Source organism: Strix aluco, chromosome Z (genome assembly GCF_031877795.1).
Source record: "Strix aluco isolate bStrAlu1 chromosome Z, bStrAlu1.hap1, whole genome shotgun sequence".
NCBI classification, from domain to species: Eukaryota; Metazoa; Chordata; class Aves; order Strigiformes; family Strigidae; genus Strix; species Strix aluco.
The window spans coordinates 45,189,153-45,211,079 of record NC_133971.1 but is presented as its reverse complement, the minus strand read 5'-3'; the positions used below and the strand labels follow the sequence as shown (position 1 = coordinate 45,211,079).

Genomic DNA, 21,927 nt, shown 5'->3' with positions numbered 1-21,927 from the left:
AACTCTTTTTTTTTTTCTGAAAAGCAGAACTTGTCACATATGATCTTAGAAAGGCAGAAGGACAGAATCTTGCTCCTTCCCTGTGTAACTTCTCCATGACATCTGTCTCTAAACAGCAGGTGGTAAGGAGTACAGGACGCAGACATCAGTGATGGGCAAGAATCCTCAAAGACGTGAGGATTCAAAAGAGGTTTCCCAGCTGCTGGTGTAACCAGCTGTGGGTCCTGCACCACAGGTAACACGAGTTAGCTTCCAACCAGAAGGCCCTCGAGATCTGCAGTACCAGCCTCTGGCTCCACCCTAGATGGCAGTGTCCTACTCACAACGTCTGTATGGAACAGCCATAAACAGTCCAACTACTTGATAAGGAAAGATCTATGTTCAAATGCATAGAACAAGAAACCAAAACCAGAGAGAAACTTCAGTTTCAGTAAACGTCTGCAGGGTTTAATTATTACTCAATTCAGAGCCAAGCTGCTTTGCTTTGGACTTCACACAGGAATGTGCAAGGGGACATAAACCTGAGCCTGAGGCCCAGGAGATGTTTGCTAGTTTTAGCTGTCAGGAAAACAACATTAAAATCATAGTATACTTTTTTTCATTTTGCTCAAGATTCTTTCATTTTCTGCCTGTGGAAGGTGAACACATTTGAAAAGCACACAGGATGCAAAAAATCCTCGTGTAATGATTACCACCTTTATAATTACAGCCATTATATAATGTCCTGCCTAGGGTTTCCTCCCCACCCTTACCTGGCCTCTGTCAGCTGCTCTGAAAGGCCTCGTCTGCCCCGCTGCAGGGCTGCCAGTCGCACCTCTAGGGCAGCCTTCTCATGCTCCAGGAACTCCTTCTCTTTGGACACCGTGGCCAGTGCGTGCCCCTGGCGAGAGGACTCCTGGCGCAGCTGCTCAGACCGCTGCGAGCTGACTCTAGCTGGCGGTGAACGTGAAAGCAGGACAAAAGACAGTTAGAGTCCTTTCTCTGGAGTTCTGTGCAGAGCCAGCCAGTGCCACTTCTGCATCAGCTGGAGGAGAAAGAGCTCCTGTACTGCGGGCTGGAAGTTTAAGAGCATCTGCTCTATACCACGCTAATACCCTGGGCTGCCAAAAGGCACTGGGACTGTTAACTTGAAAGTGATGAGTATGGCCACGCTGGGCTGCCTGGGACCACACAGCCCCTTCACAGCAAACATAAATACACCAGACTACGTGTTTGCATGCAAAAATATGGCATCTTCCAGAACTGCCACCTTGCAAACTGGAATTCTATCAGAATCTGTCCCAGTGCTGGAAATTTTCAGAAAAGTTTAGAGCAAAAGCAACTTTGTTCACTGAAGAAAGTGAAAATACACATGGTTTCTCCTTCTGGAAAAAAAGAAAAAGATCACAGTGCATTGGCTGCAATGAGGTGATGCTGGGCAGGGAAACAGCCCTTGGGGTGATTTATGAAAGTCTGGCTGATGCGGCCAAAGAGATGGTAGACTCTATTCGTACAGCAGTTCATGTCAACAACACTGTCTGCTTGAAGATTAACCATGATTTTTTAGCTTTTTTTCTTCAATATAACACCTCTGATGGGTATTTGCCAAACATACCGTGGACTCCAAGACTGACTATCTAACAGAGAACAGACCATCAGAAACAAACAATTCTCTCAAAGTTATCCCATAATATCCAAGATTGTACATTATGAAACTGACATTTAAAGGATGACAAACTCCCTGGTCTCCTTCAGTGACATGATTCTCTCAAGCTCTTTTTCCAGGGTATCAAAATCAGTTAGTTCAGAGTGAAGAGTCTTGTGTGATCACCGATTTCTCATCTTCCTCAAAGCCTGAAGAGGCTCTAACAGCTCACAGAATCATAGACTCACAGACTCATAGAATCACAGAATCATAGGACTAAGCTAAAGTTAGCCCTAAACAGTTAGATCAGTTGCAATTCTGGGGAAATAATAATGGTCAGTGAATGCAGAGTGAAAGGAGCAGAGTTGGCACGTGCATTGATTCAGTCAGTGACCTTTTATAAAAATCTAAAGAACAACAGAGTCATTGCTCAAGGAGGTGGGAGAAGCCTCCAGGCAACACTAGAACACAAATGTCAAGTAGCCAACTCAGAAAGCATAGTCAAATAGAGACCTTACGGGAAAGGCAAAGGTACTGAAACTTCTAGTGACTTAGCTCAAGTGTCACAGGACAGCCAACTCAGAAGTTATAACAGGTTTTATGTCAGAAAAGTGGTATAATAATTAAACAGCCAGTAGCAGTTAACACAGACAGTATAAAACACATATATCTATTCCCCGGGCTAGTTGTTTGCCTTCCTCAAGTACTTTTAAATCAAATTACAGGGATGTGGTCCCAACTCTGTACTCACCTCTGTAATATCTTTTATCAGCTTTTGGAGGGAAAGATTCTCTTCTTTGACACTTTTAGTCAATGAAGCTTCATATTCTTTCTCTAACAGACTTGCTTCCTGAGAATAGAATAAGCAAAGGGTGGGCAGGGAAGAGCTGCTCCCCTCTGCAGCATTCCCAGCCTCAGCAGCATCGTCGTGCTGATAAGCCTCAGCCCTACTGATTCCAGTATATTCCTTCCCACATCTGTTGAATTCCTTCTTTGCTAAAACTAAGAAGAGAAAGACCAACAGCTGATTTTCACAGGCTGCTATGAAGCTGTCAATTCCAAGGAACTTTGATCCCTGGAGATTTAGTCACAGGCAGAATAGCACTGGTGCAACCCCCAGAACTGTCTGCAGCTCCCCGTCACTGCCTGCACCTGGCACCTGGGCTGACTCACACGTGCCTGATGCTCCCACACATCAGCGTCCTCACCACTCTTTCTCTTGAGGAAACCACACCCCTTCGTGCTAAAGCTGGAGAACAACCATTGGGCCATCTCCCAAATAAAGGTAAAACATACTAGAATCTCCACAGTGTCGTTAAGTGTTTTCACGGTCTTCTCCTTCTCCTCATTCTGCTTCTGAGACTGTACGAGCAAGGCTGAGAGCTCCGTCACCCTGAGAAGAGAAGGTCCACGTGCCATTCCAAAAGCACCGCACACCATCACCCACTAAAGAGCTAAGCAGCTCCCAGAAGCACAGCAGAGAAAGTTCAGCCCAGAAAATACAGCAAAGGCAGCGTTCACCTCTACAGGTTAATATGCCTGATGTTGCAAAATGGCCCTTCCTGCCCCAAAGGACTTCTGCACTCAGTCTTGTAAGGAACTGTCAGTACAGAGGGGCTTAGGATGGCCCTGGGCAAATTCCTCCCAACTTCTTTGCACAGCCCTGGGTAGCAAAAGGGCTGCACAAGAGACACAGCTCTCTTTATGATGGTCTCAACTTCTCACCAAGAGCCAGGTAACAGCAAAAACACTGTAATACACTGTGATCTCTTTTCCAGTCTTGTCTTACAAAAGCTTCTGTCGGTCAGACGTGTTTTTCTATCCTGCTGTTGAAGGCCATAGCTTGGCTAGGGACAGAAACAAGGCTGTGCAGAACGGGTGTGTTTTAAACATGAACACAGCCCATCTACGAATCCAAGAAGCAGCCACAAAAGGTAATGTTGGTAAAAGCAAAGTTTAAAACACATTTACCTGTCCTGAAGCTCCTTCTTCTCCAGGTCCCCCTTGACTTGTAAGTGCATCACTTCCCAAGTCTTCTGGCTTGTTTCCTGTTCCGCTTGCTGCTGTGCCTGATCCTTTAGGACAGGTCTGCCCACACTGACGGGCTCCCAGAGCTGCACGCCAGAGTTCAGGCGGGAGCAGTTTACAAGTACAGATCCAGAAAGCCTCATCTGCTCTGCCTTCAGCTCGGACAAATCTCTGCAGAAGGATCAAGAAAGAGATCATACTCACACCACCGTCTTTATCAGCTGACTCACTTCTGAAGCACATTAATGGTGCAGCAGTAAAACCTGGCAGGAAAGATGACATCTTTGCTGGGGACAAACCATTCATCTGACACTGGGATCAGGACACATCTTGATAGTTGAGCAATGGGTCTATTTGACAGTTTGAGGAGTGAGGCTATTTTCTCCTCAGAGATAAGAAGTATGGAACAGCCAAAAGGCTTCAAGAATGAACTAGTAGGTCAGGGCATACCCTGCACATTAAGGAAAGCTTACAGCCAAGTAAGGTAAATGGCTGACAGTAACTCACAGTTTGAAACCGCATGCAGTTTCAACAGAAGAATGTACTATTATGGCTACACTGGTTTTGTTTGCATAGAAGGCAGCTGTGAGAGAGGAACCTCAGAGAGACCAAGAACAAGAAAACAGTCATCAAAAGAAGGTATCAAACTAAGCAAAATACATTGGATAAATGCAGTAACAGGGTCAAGAAGCTATTCTTCCTCTCAACAATGTTGCTACAGGAATAAACGGATACAAACTGACCAGAATAAATGTAAGCTGGAAATGAGAAGGAAAAAAAAGATAATATTCATGAACGACCTTTCCATCAGGAGCAGTGAGAAAAGAAAGCCAGTGAGATTTAAGGCAGATGTTAATCACTCTGTGAAAGGGACCGCTCTATGTGCTGCACACACAGCTTTGGTGAGTCTCTTCCAAGGTGTCCGCATGTGCCCCTGTCCGTGTTAATACACCCAAACATCAACAGAGTCAGTTCATCTCTTCAGGGCCTCCGCACTGCTTATAGCCTGAGCCCTGCGGTGTCCCCAGCTCAAAAACTATTATTCTGAAAATAGCCAAAAGCATGCTTAATGGCATTGCTTCAGACTGCCAAAGGAGAAATCCTACCTTTAGCTGCAGCTAAAGTAACATCAAGGCTCAAAAAGCAGCTGTGAAGGGAAGCTACATTTTTTCTGCAAGAGGTCCAGCCTGAACTTCTACTCACCGGTCAGTGGCAGTCTTCATGTCCAGGAAATGATGGTGGAAGGTTACCACCTGGCGCCACAGGCTGAGCAGACGGTTACGTTCACCCCTTAAGTAGCTGTCAGAAAGCTAAACAGGCAAAGACAACAAGAAATGCCAATTCAGCCTCCGCTGTCACTGTACAAGTCTTTCAGATAGGAGAGAGCACAACCATCATCACCAGGTCTCCTTTAATAACAATTCCAACAGGGGCATCAAGGGCTGAAGAGGTACCACAGAGGCATCCTCAGTGGGCCTGCCACCTGACTTCAGAGAAGGGAACATCCACACTTCTCCTGTGGGAGTGGGGATCAGCAAAGCAAACTGACCACGATTCATCATCTTGCCCTGCAGAGGTGTCAAACAGTCTTGGTGGAAGAAGACAAAAACAAGCCCCTCCAAGACCAGTGTCAGATTTGCTTACAACAGGCTACTGGTAAGGGAGGCCTGTCCTCTTCTGCTGTTGGCTACTCTGAGTCTGAAAACACACAGACCTCTCTGCTCTGCACTGCTGTAGACAGCGATTTAGGAACCGTTGAAACAACGACCGTTCATGTGGGACTGCCCTACAGCATCCAGCAACAGCAACCGTTTGCCTTTAAGACCGAGCAGTGTGGTCACAGCAGGGGGGTATCTCCCATCCACACAGTCTGATGACACTCCTCCATCTCAGGCCCCTGCCTCCTGCCAGTCAGCACCAACACAGCCTCAACGGAGCCACAACTTTCACACAGCAAGTCGCCTGTGCCAGAAATAAAATGCATTCTCATTCCCCTCTGGCATCACGTCTGACATTCCCGCAGCCTTATCCCTACCTCACGTTCACTGTGCCATTCGCTCTCCTTCAATTCCAGCTCCTCCCGGGCCCTCATCCAATCCGCCGTCAGTTTTTCAACATCTTTTTTAAGGGCTGAATTAACCTCACTGGCTTTATCGAGGTGCTCCCGCAGGAGAGTGTTCACGTCTGCCAGATGCTCACACCTTGGAAAGGGAGAAACAGCAATGAGGTCACGGAACAACTGCTGTCCACAGGCAGCACCCCCGTGACTTTCCAACTCCTTCAATGCTGACTGTTGTCAAACTGAGAGGCAGTAAAAGTGCCTTCTAGGATTAACTAAGATCTCTCTGTGATGGCACACTCATTTGCTTCTCCTTGCTCTGAGCCTTCAATTTCCATCTACAGTTTCATTCCCCCTTCCTTTGACGATGCCCACAGCTAATGTCTTGCCTTCCCTTCGTGCTCTCTGATCACTGGGTGCACCACCTTTCTCCATCCTTGTCCTGACCACCTCTCTTCCTCCACTATCCTCAGTTCCTATGTCCTCTTCCCTTGCAATGATTGTACCCACCACTGCCCTCACCTTCTCCTTAAGCCTCTCCCTGTCTGTACGATACACTGGGTAAGACCTGTAGCAAAGACCCCACCTTGCTGACCCAGTAAAGTGCACACCACAAAGACAGCACCATATACATAGGGGAAACAGCTTTATAGGAAACTTTCCACTGAAAATTGAAGAGCCAGGCGTTGCAGGCTTATGACTTTGGGGCCACAGACTGACATCCCACCCAGGAAACATTTCAAGAACAAAATTTAAAGAACTGCTACCCTGTGAACAAGCACAAAACTCAGTTTCTGGATCAAAACATGAGTCGTGTTTCTCCCACCTTAGTTTGCAACATACGTAACAGCACACACAGTTCATCTCCTGGACAGAGGTAAAAAGAAAAGCAAAGAAAGAAATGTGGCAGAAGATGCCTGTGGTGCAAGTGCTCTACTGGGGACTCTGTTATAAGCACAGGGTGTGCTATTCGCAGAGAATCAAACAGGAAAACTCATGCGCCACAAAATGTTCAGCATGTCAGGGCTTGATTCTCAACCTAAAATGGGGCTCTGCTGAGTAGCTCACCTACTGAATCATAGAATTTAGGCTGGAAAAGGACCTTTGGAGGTCACCCAGAGCAACCCCCTGCTCAAAACAGAGCCATTCAGCACGAAACACTACTACTGCACCACAGAACAGTCTGTGGACCTTTCTCCTTTCTAAACAACTTGCCCAACTGCTTCCCTTGGGGAAACCAGGTAGAACCCGACAGGTTTTCCCTCACTTCCATAAGCATCCAGGATACCAAATGTAAGGTAACACTTCTTCCCCTTACCTTTGATGCTCCTCTTCCAACTGAAGCAGTGCTTTCTCCAGGCTGTGGTCTTCTGTGGCTTCTCCCCTGCCTGGAAGGGATCCCTTAAGAAGAAAGGAAATGTTTAGTCAAATTCTTGTGTTCCCTTCACTACTGTTAGCATCCACCGCTTTCCCCTCCGTTTCTTTGGCACCTCAGGAGCTCGTGGCTTCCTGACCATGGAGGGGAAGGCAGGGGAAGGGTGTTACTCAGTGGGAGTGGCTCTCCTCAGCCTCCCACTGTCACACTCTCACAGCTGGGTATCCTTAGCTCATCACCGTGAGTGCTCACTTAGACTTGAAGCCTGGGAATACTCTCCTATCCTTTGTCTCCTAGGTTTACTTTAGCTGTCAAGCAGAAAGAAAAGCAGAGGGCCAGCTCTGTGTGTTGAACGCCACCATTTTTACCTTCCAAAATGCTGTGTTTCAGCCAACTCTTTTTCAGAGACAGCCATATAATGTAACAGGCAGTACAGCCCTCTCCTGAGACCTAGGACAAATGTCACTCTGGCAGTAAAGCACTCTTCCACAAAATTGAAATCCTTCTTCAACGGGTTTTCTGGACTGGCATTTCTGGGACTACTGGCTGCTCTAAGAATGGCAACGGGACAAAACAGTGACGGGCAAACTTACAGCGCTTCTCTAAATCCCCAGGTAGCAAAACTTTGGTTCCCTCTGTCACTGTTTTCAGGAGCTTTTTGTCTGTGTGCATGAATGCTACATGCACTATCTGTAGTCAGCAACCTCCACACTCACCCCTCCTGCTCCCAGCTGCTGCTCCAGCTCTTGACACCGAGTCCGGTACTGCAGCACCTGGGTGGATAAAGAGAACAAAGATGAGCAAATGCAGTTTGTAACAGACTCGGCTCCTCCCGCACCAGCTTTTCGCTAAGTCTTCACAGCCCAAGCACAGCACATTCCCCAGTGCTGCCGATACGGCCAACAAGAAGCCGTTATGACACAGGGAAGCTTCACCTTACCTATTATTAAAGAACTTGAGACTGGGTTTCTTTTACACGTAGCGCTCCCTGCTCAGCTCCGGCAGCGATGGCAGCAGAATGAGCAGACGGGCCCAGACAGCCGTGCCCGGCCCACGGCCACTACGGACCCCAAAACTGTATTTCCAGCGGGCTGGAAGTCCAGCGGGCCCTCGAAGTTGGAGAAATGAGTTTTCAAAACTGCTTTTCACTATTTAGCAAGTACAGTTAGTTCCAACCCCAGTCCCGCTCAGCCACTGCAGATTCCTGCTCGCCTGCAGCAGACACGCACGGGCAGCAGAAGCGAGATGACCTGGCAGCAGCGCCAGGCGCACCGTCGGGCTCCGGGCCGGGCCGGGCCGGGCCGGGCCTGCCCCCACCCTGCGCCCAGCTCGGGCACCCTCCTCCCGCCAGCGCTCCTGGGCCCGGGCGAACCAGGCCCGGGCTGCCCGCCCCTGCCCGGGGCCGCCCCAAGCCGCCCCCGCCGGCTCGGCTCCTGCCTCCGGGCCGGCCCCTGCTCCCGCGGCCGCACGACGGCCTTCGCCAGCCGGGCCCCGCTCCTGCAGCGCGGCGGAGCCCTCACGGGACGCTCGGGGGGGCCCGCGACAGGGCCCAGCGGGCCGGGCCGGGCCGGGCGGCTCCCGGCGCCTCCCCCGAGCTCCGGGCTCGGCGTCCTCCCGCCCGCGGCAGCGCCCGCTGGGGCCGCGCGGTCGCGCCCCTCCGCCGATGGCCGCCGCCGAGGCCCCGCTCAGCGCGGCCCGGCCCCCCCACCCCGGGCCGGTCCCCCCAGGCCGGCGGCCCCGCTCTCCCCTTCGTCCGCAGCTGCCGCCCCAGCCCCGCCGGCCGCTGCTGCGCCTCCTGCGAGATCTGCAGCCGGCGCCGCCTGCGCGGGCCCCGCCGCCACGGCCCCGCTCGCCAGCGGGGCCCGCGCCTGCCGGGCCCCGGGGCGGCGGGGGCGGGGGGGTGGGGTGGGGCGGAATCCGCCGTCGGGGCGCTCACCGGGACGTCCCGGCCCCCGGTGCCCCCCGGGAAGGGCGGGGGAGGGGAAGAGGGGAGGGAGGGAGGACCCCAACTCCCTCCAGAGCCGCCGGGTTCACACCCCCCGGGCGGGGTGAGGCTGCGACGCGGGCGTGACTCCACCCCCGAGGTCCCCCCCACCCCAGGCCCACCCTACCCGCCTTCCCGCCTCATCGGAGCCCGTAGGGCCCAGAGGAGCGGCTGGAACCGCGGGGCCGTCACCACCGCCATCATGGTGGCCCTGGAGGAAGCGGGGTCCGCCCTGGAGAGTGTGGGCATTGCCAGGGCGGGGGCGGGGCCAGCGGGGCGCATGCACAGAACGCGGAAGGGGTGCGGAGTTACACGGCAGCCTCCATGGGGAGTGTGGGCAGTGCCAGTGCAAGGGCGGGGCCAGCGGGGCTCATGCGCAGAATGCGGAGGAGGGGTGCGGAGCGACGCCGCGGCCGCCATGTCGGGTGAGGGCAGCCCGTTCGGGGGCGGGGCCGGCGCGGCGTGAGGGCCGCAGGGCGGGAAGGCGTTTTCCTCTCCTCAGCCGCCGCCGCCGCTGTTTTGGAGGCAGTGCTGGTCGGGGTGGGCGCCGCTGCCTCCTCTTCCTCCTCCTCTTCCTCCTCCTCTCCCCACCGGCCCCTGAGGTAGGCAGGGGCTCCTCGCTGGGCACCCCCTCCCCGCGGCACCCCCCGCGCTGGGGATGGGGGTCCCCGAGTTCTCCCTGGTACCCCCGGACCCTCACACCCCCCCGTTCCCCCCCCCCGGGGAGCCCCCTGACAGGGCACTTGGTAGCAGGGGACGGGACCCCCCTGACAGGGTGGGGAGAGGGACCCCCCTGCCCACTGGGATCCCCCCCAGCAGAGGGGTTTTGGGGGGCAGGACCCCTCGGGGACCCCAGGTGAGGGGTGCACCCCCATTAGTGCCACCGCTGCCCCGTTAACTCGTTATTTTTGCCATAACACCACCCCCCGCCCCCATTTCCCTTTTTCTCCCCGTTTCACACCCCTCAGGTGATGGCAGAAGAGGCCAAGCCCAGCGCCCCGTCCCGGCAGAGGGGGCTCCCCCCACACCCCGGGCCCCCCCCCTCCCCCATCCCAGAGGCCTCTGAGGGGCCCCCCGAGATCCTGAGGGCTCCCTCCACACCGCGGGGTCCTCCCAGGGGTGCCCCTCCATCGTGGACCACTCCGAGGGGGCACCCCCAACCCAGAGGAGTCCCCCCGAACCCCGGGGGGCAGTGAGGGTCCCCCCTGCCCGATCTTGGGGCTCTGTGTGTGGCACTGGAGGCAGCTCTGACCCGGGACCCCGGGGAGGCAATGCCGGCCGAGCTGAGCCCGATTTTGGGGGTCCCCTGGCCCCCCCGAGACAAGTGTCAGCACTTGGACGGGGCCCTGCTGCTGTGTGACAACCTGTGCCTGGTACGGGGAGGGCCCAAAATGCAGGAGGGGGACACCCAAAATGCAGGGGGGGGCAACCAAAATATGGGGGAATGGGGTATGGGGGGCAGTGGGAGGGGGAGTGGGGGGATGTGGGGGTGCAGTGGGGGTTTGGGGGCTCCCCCTGACCCTTCCTGTCCCCCCCAGGTGCCGGGGGGCATCCGCAGGGTTTGGGAGGGCTGCAGATGGCACTCAGCATCCTGGAGAAGTACGGCTGGAACCTGCTGCAGCCTGGCCCCCCCAGCACTGCCGCACCGTCCGCTTCGTGAACCTCGTCTGCCGCGGCACCGTTGACGCCGTGCAGGTACCCCAAAACCCGCACTGGCACCCCAAAACCTCAAGGACCCCAATCCCCCCGTATCATCCCAATATCCCCTTGTAGAACCCCAATATCACCGCAATATCCCTCTCTAGCACCCCAATATTTTCCTATAGGGTCCTAATCCCACTGTATCACCCTAATATCCCCCATAGAGCCCCAATATCACCCCAATATCTCCCTTGAGCACCCCAATATTTTGCTGTAGGACCCCAATCCCCCCATATCACCCTAATATCCCCTATAACACCCCAGTATTCCTCCATACAACTGCAGTACTCCCAGTATCACCCCAGTATCCCTCATATCACCCCAGTATCCCATTACAGCACCCCAATATTCTGCTGTAGGACCCCAGTTCCCACCTGGGACACCCCAATTCCCCCCCACCCCCATAGCCCATATCCCCCCCAGTGATGATGCCCCTCCCCTGCAGGGGGGCTGGGGGGTGCTGCAGCTGTTGGGGCACACGGAGGAGACAAGAAAGGGGCTGAGCTTCCCCCCAGGGGCAGGCAGTCCCCAAATCCCCCATGTGGCCACCATCACCGCCAACGTCCTGCTGCTGCGCGCCGAGCGGGACCTGCTGCTGGCCGTGAGTGCTGGGGGGCACTGGGACAAACTGGGGGGCACTGGGACAAACTGGGGGGCACTGGGAAGGTTGTTAGGACGGACTGGGGGGGGCACTGGGACATACGGGGGCCAGCGGGACATACTGGGATATATTGGGGAGCACTAGAAAGGTCACTGGTACATAGTGGGGGGCACTGGGAGGGTTACTGGGGTACTGCAGGGCACTGGGACATACTGGGATATATTGGGGAGCGCTAGGAGAGTCACTGGCAGATACTGGGGGGCACTGGGAGGGTCGCTGAGATGTACTGGGGCGCACTGGAGGGGTTACAGGGATGTACTGCAGGGCACTGGGACATAGTTGGGTAATTGGGGTGTGCTAGAAGAGTTACTGGGATATACTAGGAGGCACTGAGGCATACTGGGGGCACTGGGAGGGTTACTGGGATGTACTGCAGGGCACTGGGACATACTGGGATATATTGAGGAGCACTAGGAAGGTCACTGGGACATAGTGGGGGGCACTGGGAGGGTTACTGGGACGTATTGCAGGGCACTGGCACATACTGGGGGGCACTGGGAGTTTCACTGACATGTACTGGGGGGCACTGGGACATACTGAGGAGTGCTGGGAGGGTTACTGGGACATACTAGGGGTCACTGGGACATACTGGGGAGTACTGGGAGGGGCACTGGAATGTACTGAGGGACACTGGGACGTAGTGGGAGGCACTGGGATGTACTGGGGGGGACTGGGAGGGCTCTGACTCTCCCCCCCCCACCACCAGAACCAGCATCCGAACCCCGAGTTCTTCACTGATGTGCTGGCGAGGGGGCTGAGGTAAGCGGGGACTGGTGGGAACTGGGAGGGACTGGGGGAAGCACACAGCTATAGTGGGAGGGAGTGGGGGGAGGACATGGCTATACTGGGAGGGACTGGGAGGAGGTTGGGCTGCACTGGGAGGGGTTGGCAGGGAACTGGGCTATACTGGGGGTCCCCAGGGATGTACAGGGAGGGTGGAGTGGGGGTGTCACTGGTTCATACTGGTGTGAACTGGGAGTGGCTCCTCTTCCTGCTCCCAGGGGCTGCTGGTGGCCGATTCGCTGCCAAGAACGGATGGGGACGGCCCTGCGGGTACAGGGCTGGGGGGCTCTATAGGGGCTGGAGGGGCTATAGGGAGCATTATAGGGGCTACGGGGGCTCTATGGGGGTTCTATAGGGGCTGAGGGGGCTGTAGATGGGCTCTATAGGGCCTGGGGGGGCTCTAGGGGAGCTCTATAGGGGGGCTCTAGGGGCGCTATGGGGGGGCTCTAGGGTCTGGATGGGCTGTAGAAGGGCTGGAGGGCCTGGTGGGGGCTTCTGGGGTCCTGTGTGGGTCTGTAGGGCCCCTATAGAGCCCCTATAGATCCTGAGAGTGTCCCCCCGCCCCCTCCCTCCTCCAGGTGGAACCCACCAGCCAGCCTCCATGGGGGGACCCCAGGGTACAGCCCCCCCAACCCCCCCCGATCCCCTGTGGGGGATTATGGGGATCTATAGGGTCCCTCACCCTCTTTTCTTCCTCTCCAGTGCTATAGGGGCCCCCCTGACTCTGGGGCCACCCCCCAACACCAGCAGCGAGGTGGGGGCTGCGCCTGCACCTCCTGCACCTTCCTGAACCCCGGCCCCAGCGTCCTCTGCGGGGTCTGCGAGTGCCCCCGCCTCGCCCAACGGCCCCCCCAGCCCCCAGGTCAGTTTGGGGGGTCCCTGCCCTTCCTTGGGGGGGGTCCCCGAGTTTTGGGGGTGACCCCAAGCCCTGACCCCCCCACACCTTTTTTTTACCATAGAGCTGGCAGTGCCCCCACTGCACCTTCCGCAGCCAGGGCTCAGGGTGCATCTGTGATGTCTGTCACCGCTCTGGGGGGGGCTCCCTGACCTCCGAAACCCTCACATCCCCCCAACACCCCCCAGTCTTTGGGGGGGCGACCGATCCCCCCCCTCCGCCTTCACTCCTTCCCAGGAGGCCGAGGGGCAACGGCAGGAGCTGCTGCGGGAGGAGGGGCAGCACATGGTCACCCTGGTCACGATGAGCTTGGGGTGGGGCCTGGGGGCGGTCTGCATGTGTCAGGGGGTTCGGGGGGGGGTGTGTGTGTCTGGGGGTACCATGTGGAGTCTGGGGGGCTCTGGGGATCCTCAGGGGGTGCTGGGGGGGTCCTGGGGTGGTCCTGGAGGGGTCTGGGGGTGATGGTGGGGGTCTAGGGGGGCTCTAGGGATCCTGGGAGTGTTCTGGGGGTGCCAGGAGGGGTTCTAGGGGGGGTATGGGAGTTCTGGGCGGGGTTGTGGAGGGGTCTGGATGGTCTGGGGGTCCTGGGGGAGTCTGGGGGTGTGGGGGTGTCAGGACACATTTGAAACTTCTGAATTTTGAAATTTGAAAGCCTCAGAACTTTAGATTTGAATTTTCTAAATTCCAAATTTGAAATATCTGGGGTTATGAAATGATGGAATTTTGAATTTGAAAATGACAAATTTTGAAATGTCCGCATCTTGAATTGGACATTTCTGAAATTTGAAATTTCTGACTTTCAAAATTTGGAAATCTCTGAACTTTAGATTTGAATTTTCTGAATTCTAAATCTGAACTGTCTGGGTTTTGGAATGTCGGCAGTTTGAATTTGAAAGTGCTGTATTTTGAGATGCCAGAATGTTGAATTAAAAATGTCTGGAATTTGAAATTTCCAAATTTCAAAATTTGGAAACCTCTGAACTGTAAATTTGAATTTTCCAAATTTTAAATTTCATATGCCCAGGTTTTGGAATGTTGGAATTTTGAATTTGAAAATGCCAAATTTTAAAGTGTCTGCATCTTGAATTTGAAATGTTTGAAACTTTTGAATTTTGAGATTTGGAAACCTCAGAACTGTAGATTTGAATTTTCCAAATTCCAGATTTCAAATGTCCAGGTTTTGGAATGTGGGAGTTTTGAATTTGAAATTTCTGGATTTTGAAATGTCCACATTTTGAATTTGAAATGTCTGAAATTTCAGAAATTTGAAATTTCCAAATTTTGGAAACCTCCAAACTGTAAATTTGAATTTTCTGAATGTTGAAATGTGTGGGGTAAAAGTAACTCTTCCAAAAGTAACTCTAAAATTCCCTTGGTATTCCTGAAGCCCATTCCTGTGTGCAGCAGTGGCTCTGTTGCTCTGGGCAGGTGCAGGGGCTGACGCCGGGCCAGCGCCCGCTGGGCCCCGAGTGTTTCCGTCTGCACTTCCCCGTCCCGCGCAGGAGCGCCCGGCCGGGGCCCTCAGCTGTGCTGCCTGCGCCCACCCCGGCCCGGCCGACAAGGCCCAGCGCCTCTACTGCTGCTGCACCCTTGGCACCCAGTGGGGTGCCCCCTCCCCTGCCCCAGGGAGGGAGCGTGTAGGACTCGGTGCCCGCCTCCCCGCAGGGAGCTGGAACGTGGGTGGCTGGGGATCCTCGAGAAGAGACCTCCAGAGACAGGCCTGACTCTCCTCTGGTTTCCTTGCCCAGGGATGGTCTCCAGCCTTCCTTGTCACCCGCCCCTCGCCTCCCTGGGGAGACTTCTGCTGGGCATGTGCATCTTCGCCGTGTACATGCTACATGTTTCTGCTGTGGACAGGGATGGGTAGGAAGGGGATGGCTGAGGGCCAGTGCGAGCCACAGGGAGATCAGGGGGTGTTCCCCAGCCAGCAGCCCGGGGCTCCCACTTGGGCACTGAAGCCGGGTGCTGCTCATGCTGTGGCCGTTCTCAGGGAGAAGCTCGAGCCAAGCCCCTCGGCAGCTTCACTCCTGCGCGTTTGCCAGAGGCCCAAACTTTGGCTGCGGTAGGACAAACTGCTGCGTAGCCAGACGCTGGGGCGCAGAGCCGTACCTCTGCCAGGGAAGGGTTTTCCCCAGCTTGGGCAAGAGACCACGCAGCTCCGGGAGGGCTCTGGGAAGACCCACAGACAAGGCTCCTGCCCTTCCCAGCCGCGAGGAGAGACACCCCAACGAGGGAGCTGTGTGATCGCAAGCAAGAACAGCCCTGTTTTCTCAGCCAAAGAGAGAGCAAGGTCCACACCAGAAAGGCTGCTGAAAAGCAGTCTTCATTTGCTCCACCTCTTTACTTCTGGGATTATTTTCGTTCCCTTTTGGGAGGTGCTCCTGGAGCCCTCCCTCTGGGGAAGAGCTGCTGGCAGTGTTGAACAGTGTGGATGGAAATCGCGTTTCTCCTGGGCACTGCTCTGTCAGCTCTCTGTCAGCAGCAGGCTTCTAAAACAGAGGCTTTTCAGCCTGAAATCAGAAATCCACCCGTGAAGGGCTTTGCTCAAGACTGGGCTCATAGACAGACACAGGACTCCCTCATATTCAGGCAAAAGATGGCCTCGCAGAAGAGGAGGTTTCTGCAAGTCGTCTTGCTGCTTGCAGTGGCTCTTGGTGAGTTTGCATGAGCGAACATGCTGGGTGCCAGCTTTCTGCTGGCCAGCTTTCCTTCCGGGCCAGTTCCTGTGCTGATGGAGGGGCTCTTCCTCTCACTGCATCTGGAAAGGGAACAGCTGGGTCACCCTCTGCTGCCCACGCAGCGAGCCCTCAGCTTTGCTCTGCTGTCATTGCCCCGGGCACCTGCTGCCTCCCAGCACCCTCAGACCTTCTCCTCGTGGTGCTGTGGGAGCAGCAGTCACCAGACACAGGGATGCCATCCCTGCCCCGTGCAGCTGGGCACCCCCACGGCCTGGGGATGAGAACAGCGCTGACAGATGTGGAGCTGCTTGACGGCACCAGAAAGAGTGTCTGAGCACCAAGTGCTCCTGGTCTGTGGCCTCTTGCAGTCACCTGCTCTCCCTTCCTTACAGGTGCCACCATCGACATGCAGAGAACTTTGGAGACCTACAGCTGCAGAGAGAATTGGAGCTCCAGGGTTGTGGGGTTGTTCTTTGCGTCCAACCCTCCTGATGCTATTTTGCAGGTACCGTAGCAGAACTCATCAGTGCTGGTTTCCTTCCTTCCTGTGAAGCTGGGACCGACCTCAGGGGCTCTCCCCTCTGCCCAGGGCAGTGCTGCTCCAGCCCACAGTGCTGATCAGGTTCCTGAAACCAAAGCTCAAACACAGGGCTGGGACTGCTAGAGATCAGCGGTTCCCCTCAGGAGGGGAACGAAGCTGAACTGAGTGGAACTGCTGCACCTTGCCCACAGGCCTCTGTCCCAGCTGAGTGAAAGACTTTCTCCCTGGTGACCCCATTTCCACACTTGTCCCTAACAGTGCCTTTTCAGGGGTGGGAAGCGGGAGGTGCCCTGCAGAGCCGCTGAGCAGAGAGGTGTTTGTGTAAGGTCCTGACGAGGGTGGTTTCATAACCGGTGTTCTCCTCCTTTCCATAACACTGAGAGCCCCCTCTGTCAGGCAGGGAAGGCACCTCCTGCTTCTGTCCATTTCTTCACAGGCGCCTCACTTCCGAGCTGCAGTAGCCACCCCCAGACACACTGGTCCCGTGCTCCAAGCGGCACGAGCGGTTGTGTTGTCCCCAACACACTCTCACCCCTCACTGCTCTCTTGTTCTGGCTGCAGCTGGATGTGTCCCCAGGAAACTGCTGGCCTTTCCAAGGGCACCAGGGCCAGGTGGTCATCAGGTTGCCAGCATGAGTCCGTCCGACTGCCGTCACTCTGCAGCACATCTACAAAGAGGTGTCTCTGTCTGGGAGCGTCACCAGCGCCCCCAGAGAAGTCTCTGCTGGGCGCTTCTGGTGGGGTCTGGCCCTGGGGGAAAGCTGTGACAAGGACTTGCCTGCTGGCTTCTGTGCATCCTCTGGGGTTTGTGTCCTGCTCTCTGCTGAGCACCGTGCTGCCCTGAGGGGATACTTCTTTGGGCACAGCCCCTGCTCTGGCCTGGGGTCCTCCCCGGGCTCGGGTGGCATCTGCTCCCCCGGTAACCTCCACGGGTGCAGGGCACAGCCTGCCTTCTCCCCACGGACTGCAGTGGGGTGTCTGCTCCAGTGTGCCTCACCCCCCTCCTCATCTTTTCTTACACTGACCTCGGTGTCTGCAGAGGCGTCTCACAACTCCTCCTCACCACTCCCACTCTTCCTCCCAGGTTTCTCTTCTTAAATATGTTATCACAGAGGTGCAGCCACCATCACTAATTGGCTCAGCATTGGCCAGAGTCAGGTCGAACTTGGAGCCAGGGGAGCTTCAATAAGCTTCTCACGGGGGCCACAACTGTAGCCCCCCCGCCCCCCGCTACCAAACCCCCTGTCACACACACACACAAACCCAACACACATGACCACAGCCAGCCGTGTCCCTGTTCTCCTCTACAGCTGGTAAGGACTGAAGTTTACTAGTGAAAGCACAGATGCCCTGAGTACCAGCACAGCTCTTCCATCCATCTGATAACCCTGCCCTGTACGCTTAGCCCTCTGGCTCACTCCTACACACCAGCTGGTCCAGTTCCTGTGCACAGCATGCACGCATTGACACATTTACCCAACGGGCACTCCACACCCACAGATCTCCCCAGATACCAGTGTGAGCCTATGCCCGATACCCTGCCTGGACCCAGGGCCTCCTGCTCACCAGCCGCCCCCCCTTGAAGTTTGTTAAAACGTGACATCCCCACCCGCAGCACTTCTCCCTGGTGTCTGTGGGAGATGCAATCACTTTGGCTCCCCCGAGGCAGCACCAGGCACACGGGCTGTGACCTGCAGTCCTGCTTCGCGTGCTGGTGTTACAACTTGCTCGCTTTACTCATCCCAGTTCCTCCAGCAGCTGCACCCGGGACACACCTACTGGTCCTGTCCCAGCAGCTGGAGCTGAGACCCTCACTGTCACCTGTGCCCTTTGCTGGCACCCAGACCCTAACCCACTCCCATTGCTGGCACGATAGATGGGATCTGACCCAGAACCATCCTAACTTGGTCAACTTCCCAAATGCTGTGTGCATGTGTTGGCTCTTAGGCGAGGTGGTATCCACCTGGAGAGTCCATCTCTGGAACTCCCTGAATCACCAGAATGGGAAGATGGAAGGTGCCCCAGGCTTTTCACAGCGGGATTTTAATTTATGAGCTGAAAAGAAGCAGTTCTGGAAGTTAAATGGCTCTGGTTTTGAGCCCTGGTTTTCTACGCAGCTGGGAAGAGCAGAAGTGCTGTGGCTTCTCTCCCACAGCCCACACAGACCAGCAGCACCTCATCCCACCCACTGACCTCTTGAAGCCAGGAAAAAGCCTTCCACTGGAGAGGCCTGGCTCTGCTTCCTGGGCTGCTGGGTGCCCTGGGGTCACTTGGTCCATGGCAGGGGTTTTCCCCACAGGCAGCTCTGTGGGAAGGAGAGCACGGAAGGGCCTCGGTCTCATGTTCTCCTGAGCAGCAGCTGCAGCTCCCAATGGTGGCCAGACATAAAATGCATATAAACCTAAAGACAGTACTTAGAGCTACAGGTAGCTCCCAGGTCACCATAGACCAAGAAGCAAAAGCTACAAATTTTGTGGTGAAAGAGGAAAAAAGATTTATGCATGGTACGAGACACAGACAGATAAGGGTAAGAGAGAGGTGCAGGAAAGTAGAAGACAGCACTGAGCCCAAAGGAAGGTGATGTGTCAGAGTACCCTGTCTGAGGACACTAGCAGTGCTTTGTGACTGGAAACACTCAACAGACTTAGGATGGGTTTGTCTGAGTTGTGGTGCTGCCAAAAATCCTGTAACAATTTGGACAGACAAGTTTCAGTTCCCTCTCTGCAAATACAGGCTGGGAGTTTATTGCTGCACTGCCACTTCAGGTCTCCTCCTCTGTTTGCTGCAGCCGTCTGCCATCACTCAGCCCGTGTGGCAACCACTTCAAACGTTTCTGCAGGAAGGAACCCACGTACCTGAGCAGAAGTCAATGCCACAGGACCGTGACTCACCATCAGGGGCTCGATAAAGCCATGTAACACATGAACGCAAACAACTACAGCGAAGCAAAAGCAGAAGCTAGACGGCAGTGTTGGCACATGCTCTAGGGCACAGGCAAGTATTTCACACAGTGGGCTCTAACTGTGGCTCCTCTATTGACAGGAATCAGTTTTGGACCTTTTTCATCAGCTGAAGAAAAAATGGTTTAGCACCTCTGAAACTTCAGCCTCAAAGGAGGTACTCAGAGTTCATGGGGGAGAGCAAGAGCCAAAAAGACTCAGAGTTCCCAAAGCAGAAAGACCATATCCTTTTCTTTAATAGTAAAAAGGTGTTTCTCCCCCCTCCAAGTCACACTTCTGCATGTCAGTAGATTGTCCGATTTCACAGTGACACACCACCAAATGAGCTTGTCACTAAAAGGAAGTTTTTGAAATGGCTATTTACATGCAAATGAGATAAAAAGAGAGGTGGAGGGCTCTGCCACAGATACTGGAAGAGATGAATGGTTAAAATGATAAAGACCTTCAAAGACCATATTTGCCCCAAGCAGCCTTTAATGGATTTTATTGTGGTTCAGTGAGCCTGGTTTGCTTTTAACGGTTCATTTGGCAAGTTGTTGCTGCAGCAATTTCTAATAATAATGTCACAAGAATCTTTTAACCAGGTACAGCCTTGTGACTATACAGGGCTGCTCTGAAAGTGAATTTTGGACTTGGAAGAACATCTGCAATAAGTTCCTTTAGTTCCTTCCTCCGTGGCGCACATCACACAGAGAAACAGGAGGACAACAGTCACTCTAAGGAAAAGCAGAAGGAATTTTCTTCCACTCAGATGAGGATTATTTTGAAATTGTAACAGCAGCTGAGAGCACAACATTGCCAGCAGACAGGGACAGCATTTACTTCCTTCACACTTTGGTGTTACTGATCATAGTCAATACAACAATATATTTCTTCCCAACATACTAGTTTTTTGGTAGAGTTATTTTCCCAGTCCTCTATTCCAAATGATATTTTGACTCTATCCTTGTGCTGATTCAAGTAGAAAAGTAACCAAAATGACTAAAATAATGAAGTGATGAACTGTAATTAAGACTATATATATATTATTTTTCATCATGAACCAAAAGCTCAGTGACAGCAATAAAGCCCAAAAGGAAAAAAGATTTAAACCCAAACTACTGAAATAATTTGCTAGCTATGCATCTTGATAACCATACCTTATCTTTCTTCATCAGCTGCAGTCATCCTGCTGTCACTCTACCTTTCTGTAGAGGCTCTCAGGCACAGGAAAACACACACAGTCTTCTGTATTGTCATTTTTCAGATGTAACTGTGGGTGGACAAGACATTTCACAGCAGGTAGGAATGCCTAATGCAAGGAGGAGAAATTTGTAGTGCAGGAAAAGGGAAAGGACTTGAAAAGGAGACTTCCCCTAGGAGATTAAATCCCAGGTCCATACAAACAACTCACCATGATTTGGGGCAAATAATCCTATCAAAGTCAATAAAAGCATGCCATTTAAAAAATCATACTCTGCGTAATCTGCAGCGGGCTTCAGATCAGTGGCAGACATGAAGCTTTGATAGTTTTTTCCAGTGATTTCAATGGGACTATTCACATACAAAAGCACACGCTGAACTGCCAGAATCTGGTCGCAAAGCCGGTTAATTCCGTCTGGCTACAAACAAGCTCCAGACTAAAATCCTTGCAGGGTTGCTATTTATTAATCAGTATTTGTTTATCTCTTTGTGGTACCTTCTAATTGTGTATCTTAAATCCCATCCCATATACCTGTCTGCAGGATCAGGCCTAGGGCTGAGTTATCCCCGAGCACTGCGCCTCTGCAGGAGGGGCTGGCACTGTCACCCACCTCACTGCCCCCAGCAGCAGGCCCCCAGCTCCTGACAGTCGGCAGAGTGCAGCTGGGCTCTGACTGCAGCAAACCCACTGCAAGGTAGATTTTTACAGTATTTGTATTCCAAAGGCTTGTGGACACATATGGTATGAAATTCACAACTGAATGCATTTGTCCATTATCATCCCATCACTGATTAAAAGAAGAAAGTCCATGACTTCAAATCAACAACCTCTGCCTTGGTAATGCTGAGCTCTCCTCTCCACAGAGAGAAGCTGTTTGGGTACTTCACCTCAACAGAACTAAACTAAGCAGTTAACATTTCAGTCCTTGTTTCCATTTCTGTGCAGACAGATGGCACCTATTAGGAGTATATGCCAATCTAAAAGGTGGTCAATTAAACTATTATGCTTTGCTTCAGACACGCAGCATCCAGCCACAGCCTACAGATTTTCTCAACTGCAACCAGGAGGGTTTTGCCTCAGTAGAGAACTGAGAGCTTTGGTCTAGTGATGAAAGTGTCAGCTTAATAATAAACCCCTCCACAACTGCAGTTCATTAGGCCTTGATCCAAAGCATGGAGCAGGTAATGACTTCCAGGAGGTCTGTCAGCACTGTTGTGCTGGGGGCACGTGTCATCCCAACACTCAGACAGCCAAGCTTTTGTGGAGGTGTAAAAGATAGCACTCCATGTAAACACGGAGTTTACAGTCTTACGTAGAACTGCTGCAAATACAACAAGTGAAGGGAAATAAAGTCATGACTATTTCCCTGAGTAGGAGCTGAGGAGAGAAAAGCTGATAAGAAAGTTGGCTGAGCTCACAAGCCAGCTGAGAGAGAGCAATTGCCCACAGTCCTCC

General features: G+C 53.7%; 2 protein-coding genes across 10 annotated transcripts in view; one reads left to right on the top strand and one right to left on the bottom strand.

Annotated features, from left to right (window-relative positions):
* The window catches only part of LOC141917995 (centrosome-associated protein CEP250-like), a 23,714-nt gene extending 14,425 nt beyond the window's left edge, over positions 1-9,289 (bottom strand). For 3 of the 9 annotated variants that reach the window (XR_012621542.1, XM_074811869.1, XM_074811871.1), the window contains exons 1-8: positions 8,027-8,711; positions 7,803-7,859; positions 7,030-7,112; positions 5,688-5,853; positions 4,856-4,962; positions 3,596-3,823; positions 2,921-3,017; positions 2,376-2,474 (exon numbers count right to left, since the gene is read on the bottom strand). Coding sequence is in view for 7 of the 9 variants with exons in the window: in XM_074811869.1 (XP_074667970.1) it covers positions 2,376-2,474; positions 2,921-3,017; positions 3,596-3,823; positions 4,856-4,962; positions 5,688-5,744 (588 nt within the window). In the remaining 2 variants the exon portion in view is untranslated. The other 6 variants (XM_074811870.1, XM_074811872.1, XM_074811873.1 and 3 more) reach the window with 4 other exon arrangements.
* Positions 9,273-21,927, top strand: LOC141918802 (uncharacterized). Its single transcript, XM_074813654.1, has 7 exons — positions 9,273-9,495; positions 9,546-9,672; positions 10,609-10,765; positions 11,217-11,372; positions 12,139-12,191; positions 16,181-16,293; positions 16,891-21,927. Exons 1-6 carry the CDS (start codon positions 9,273-9,275, stop codon positions 16,278-16,280), a joined length of 816 nt encoding a protein of 271 aa, XP_074669755.1. The 3' UTR covers positions 16,281-16,293; positions 16,891-21,927.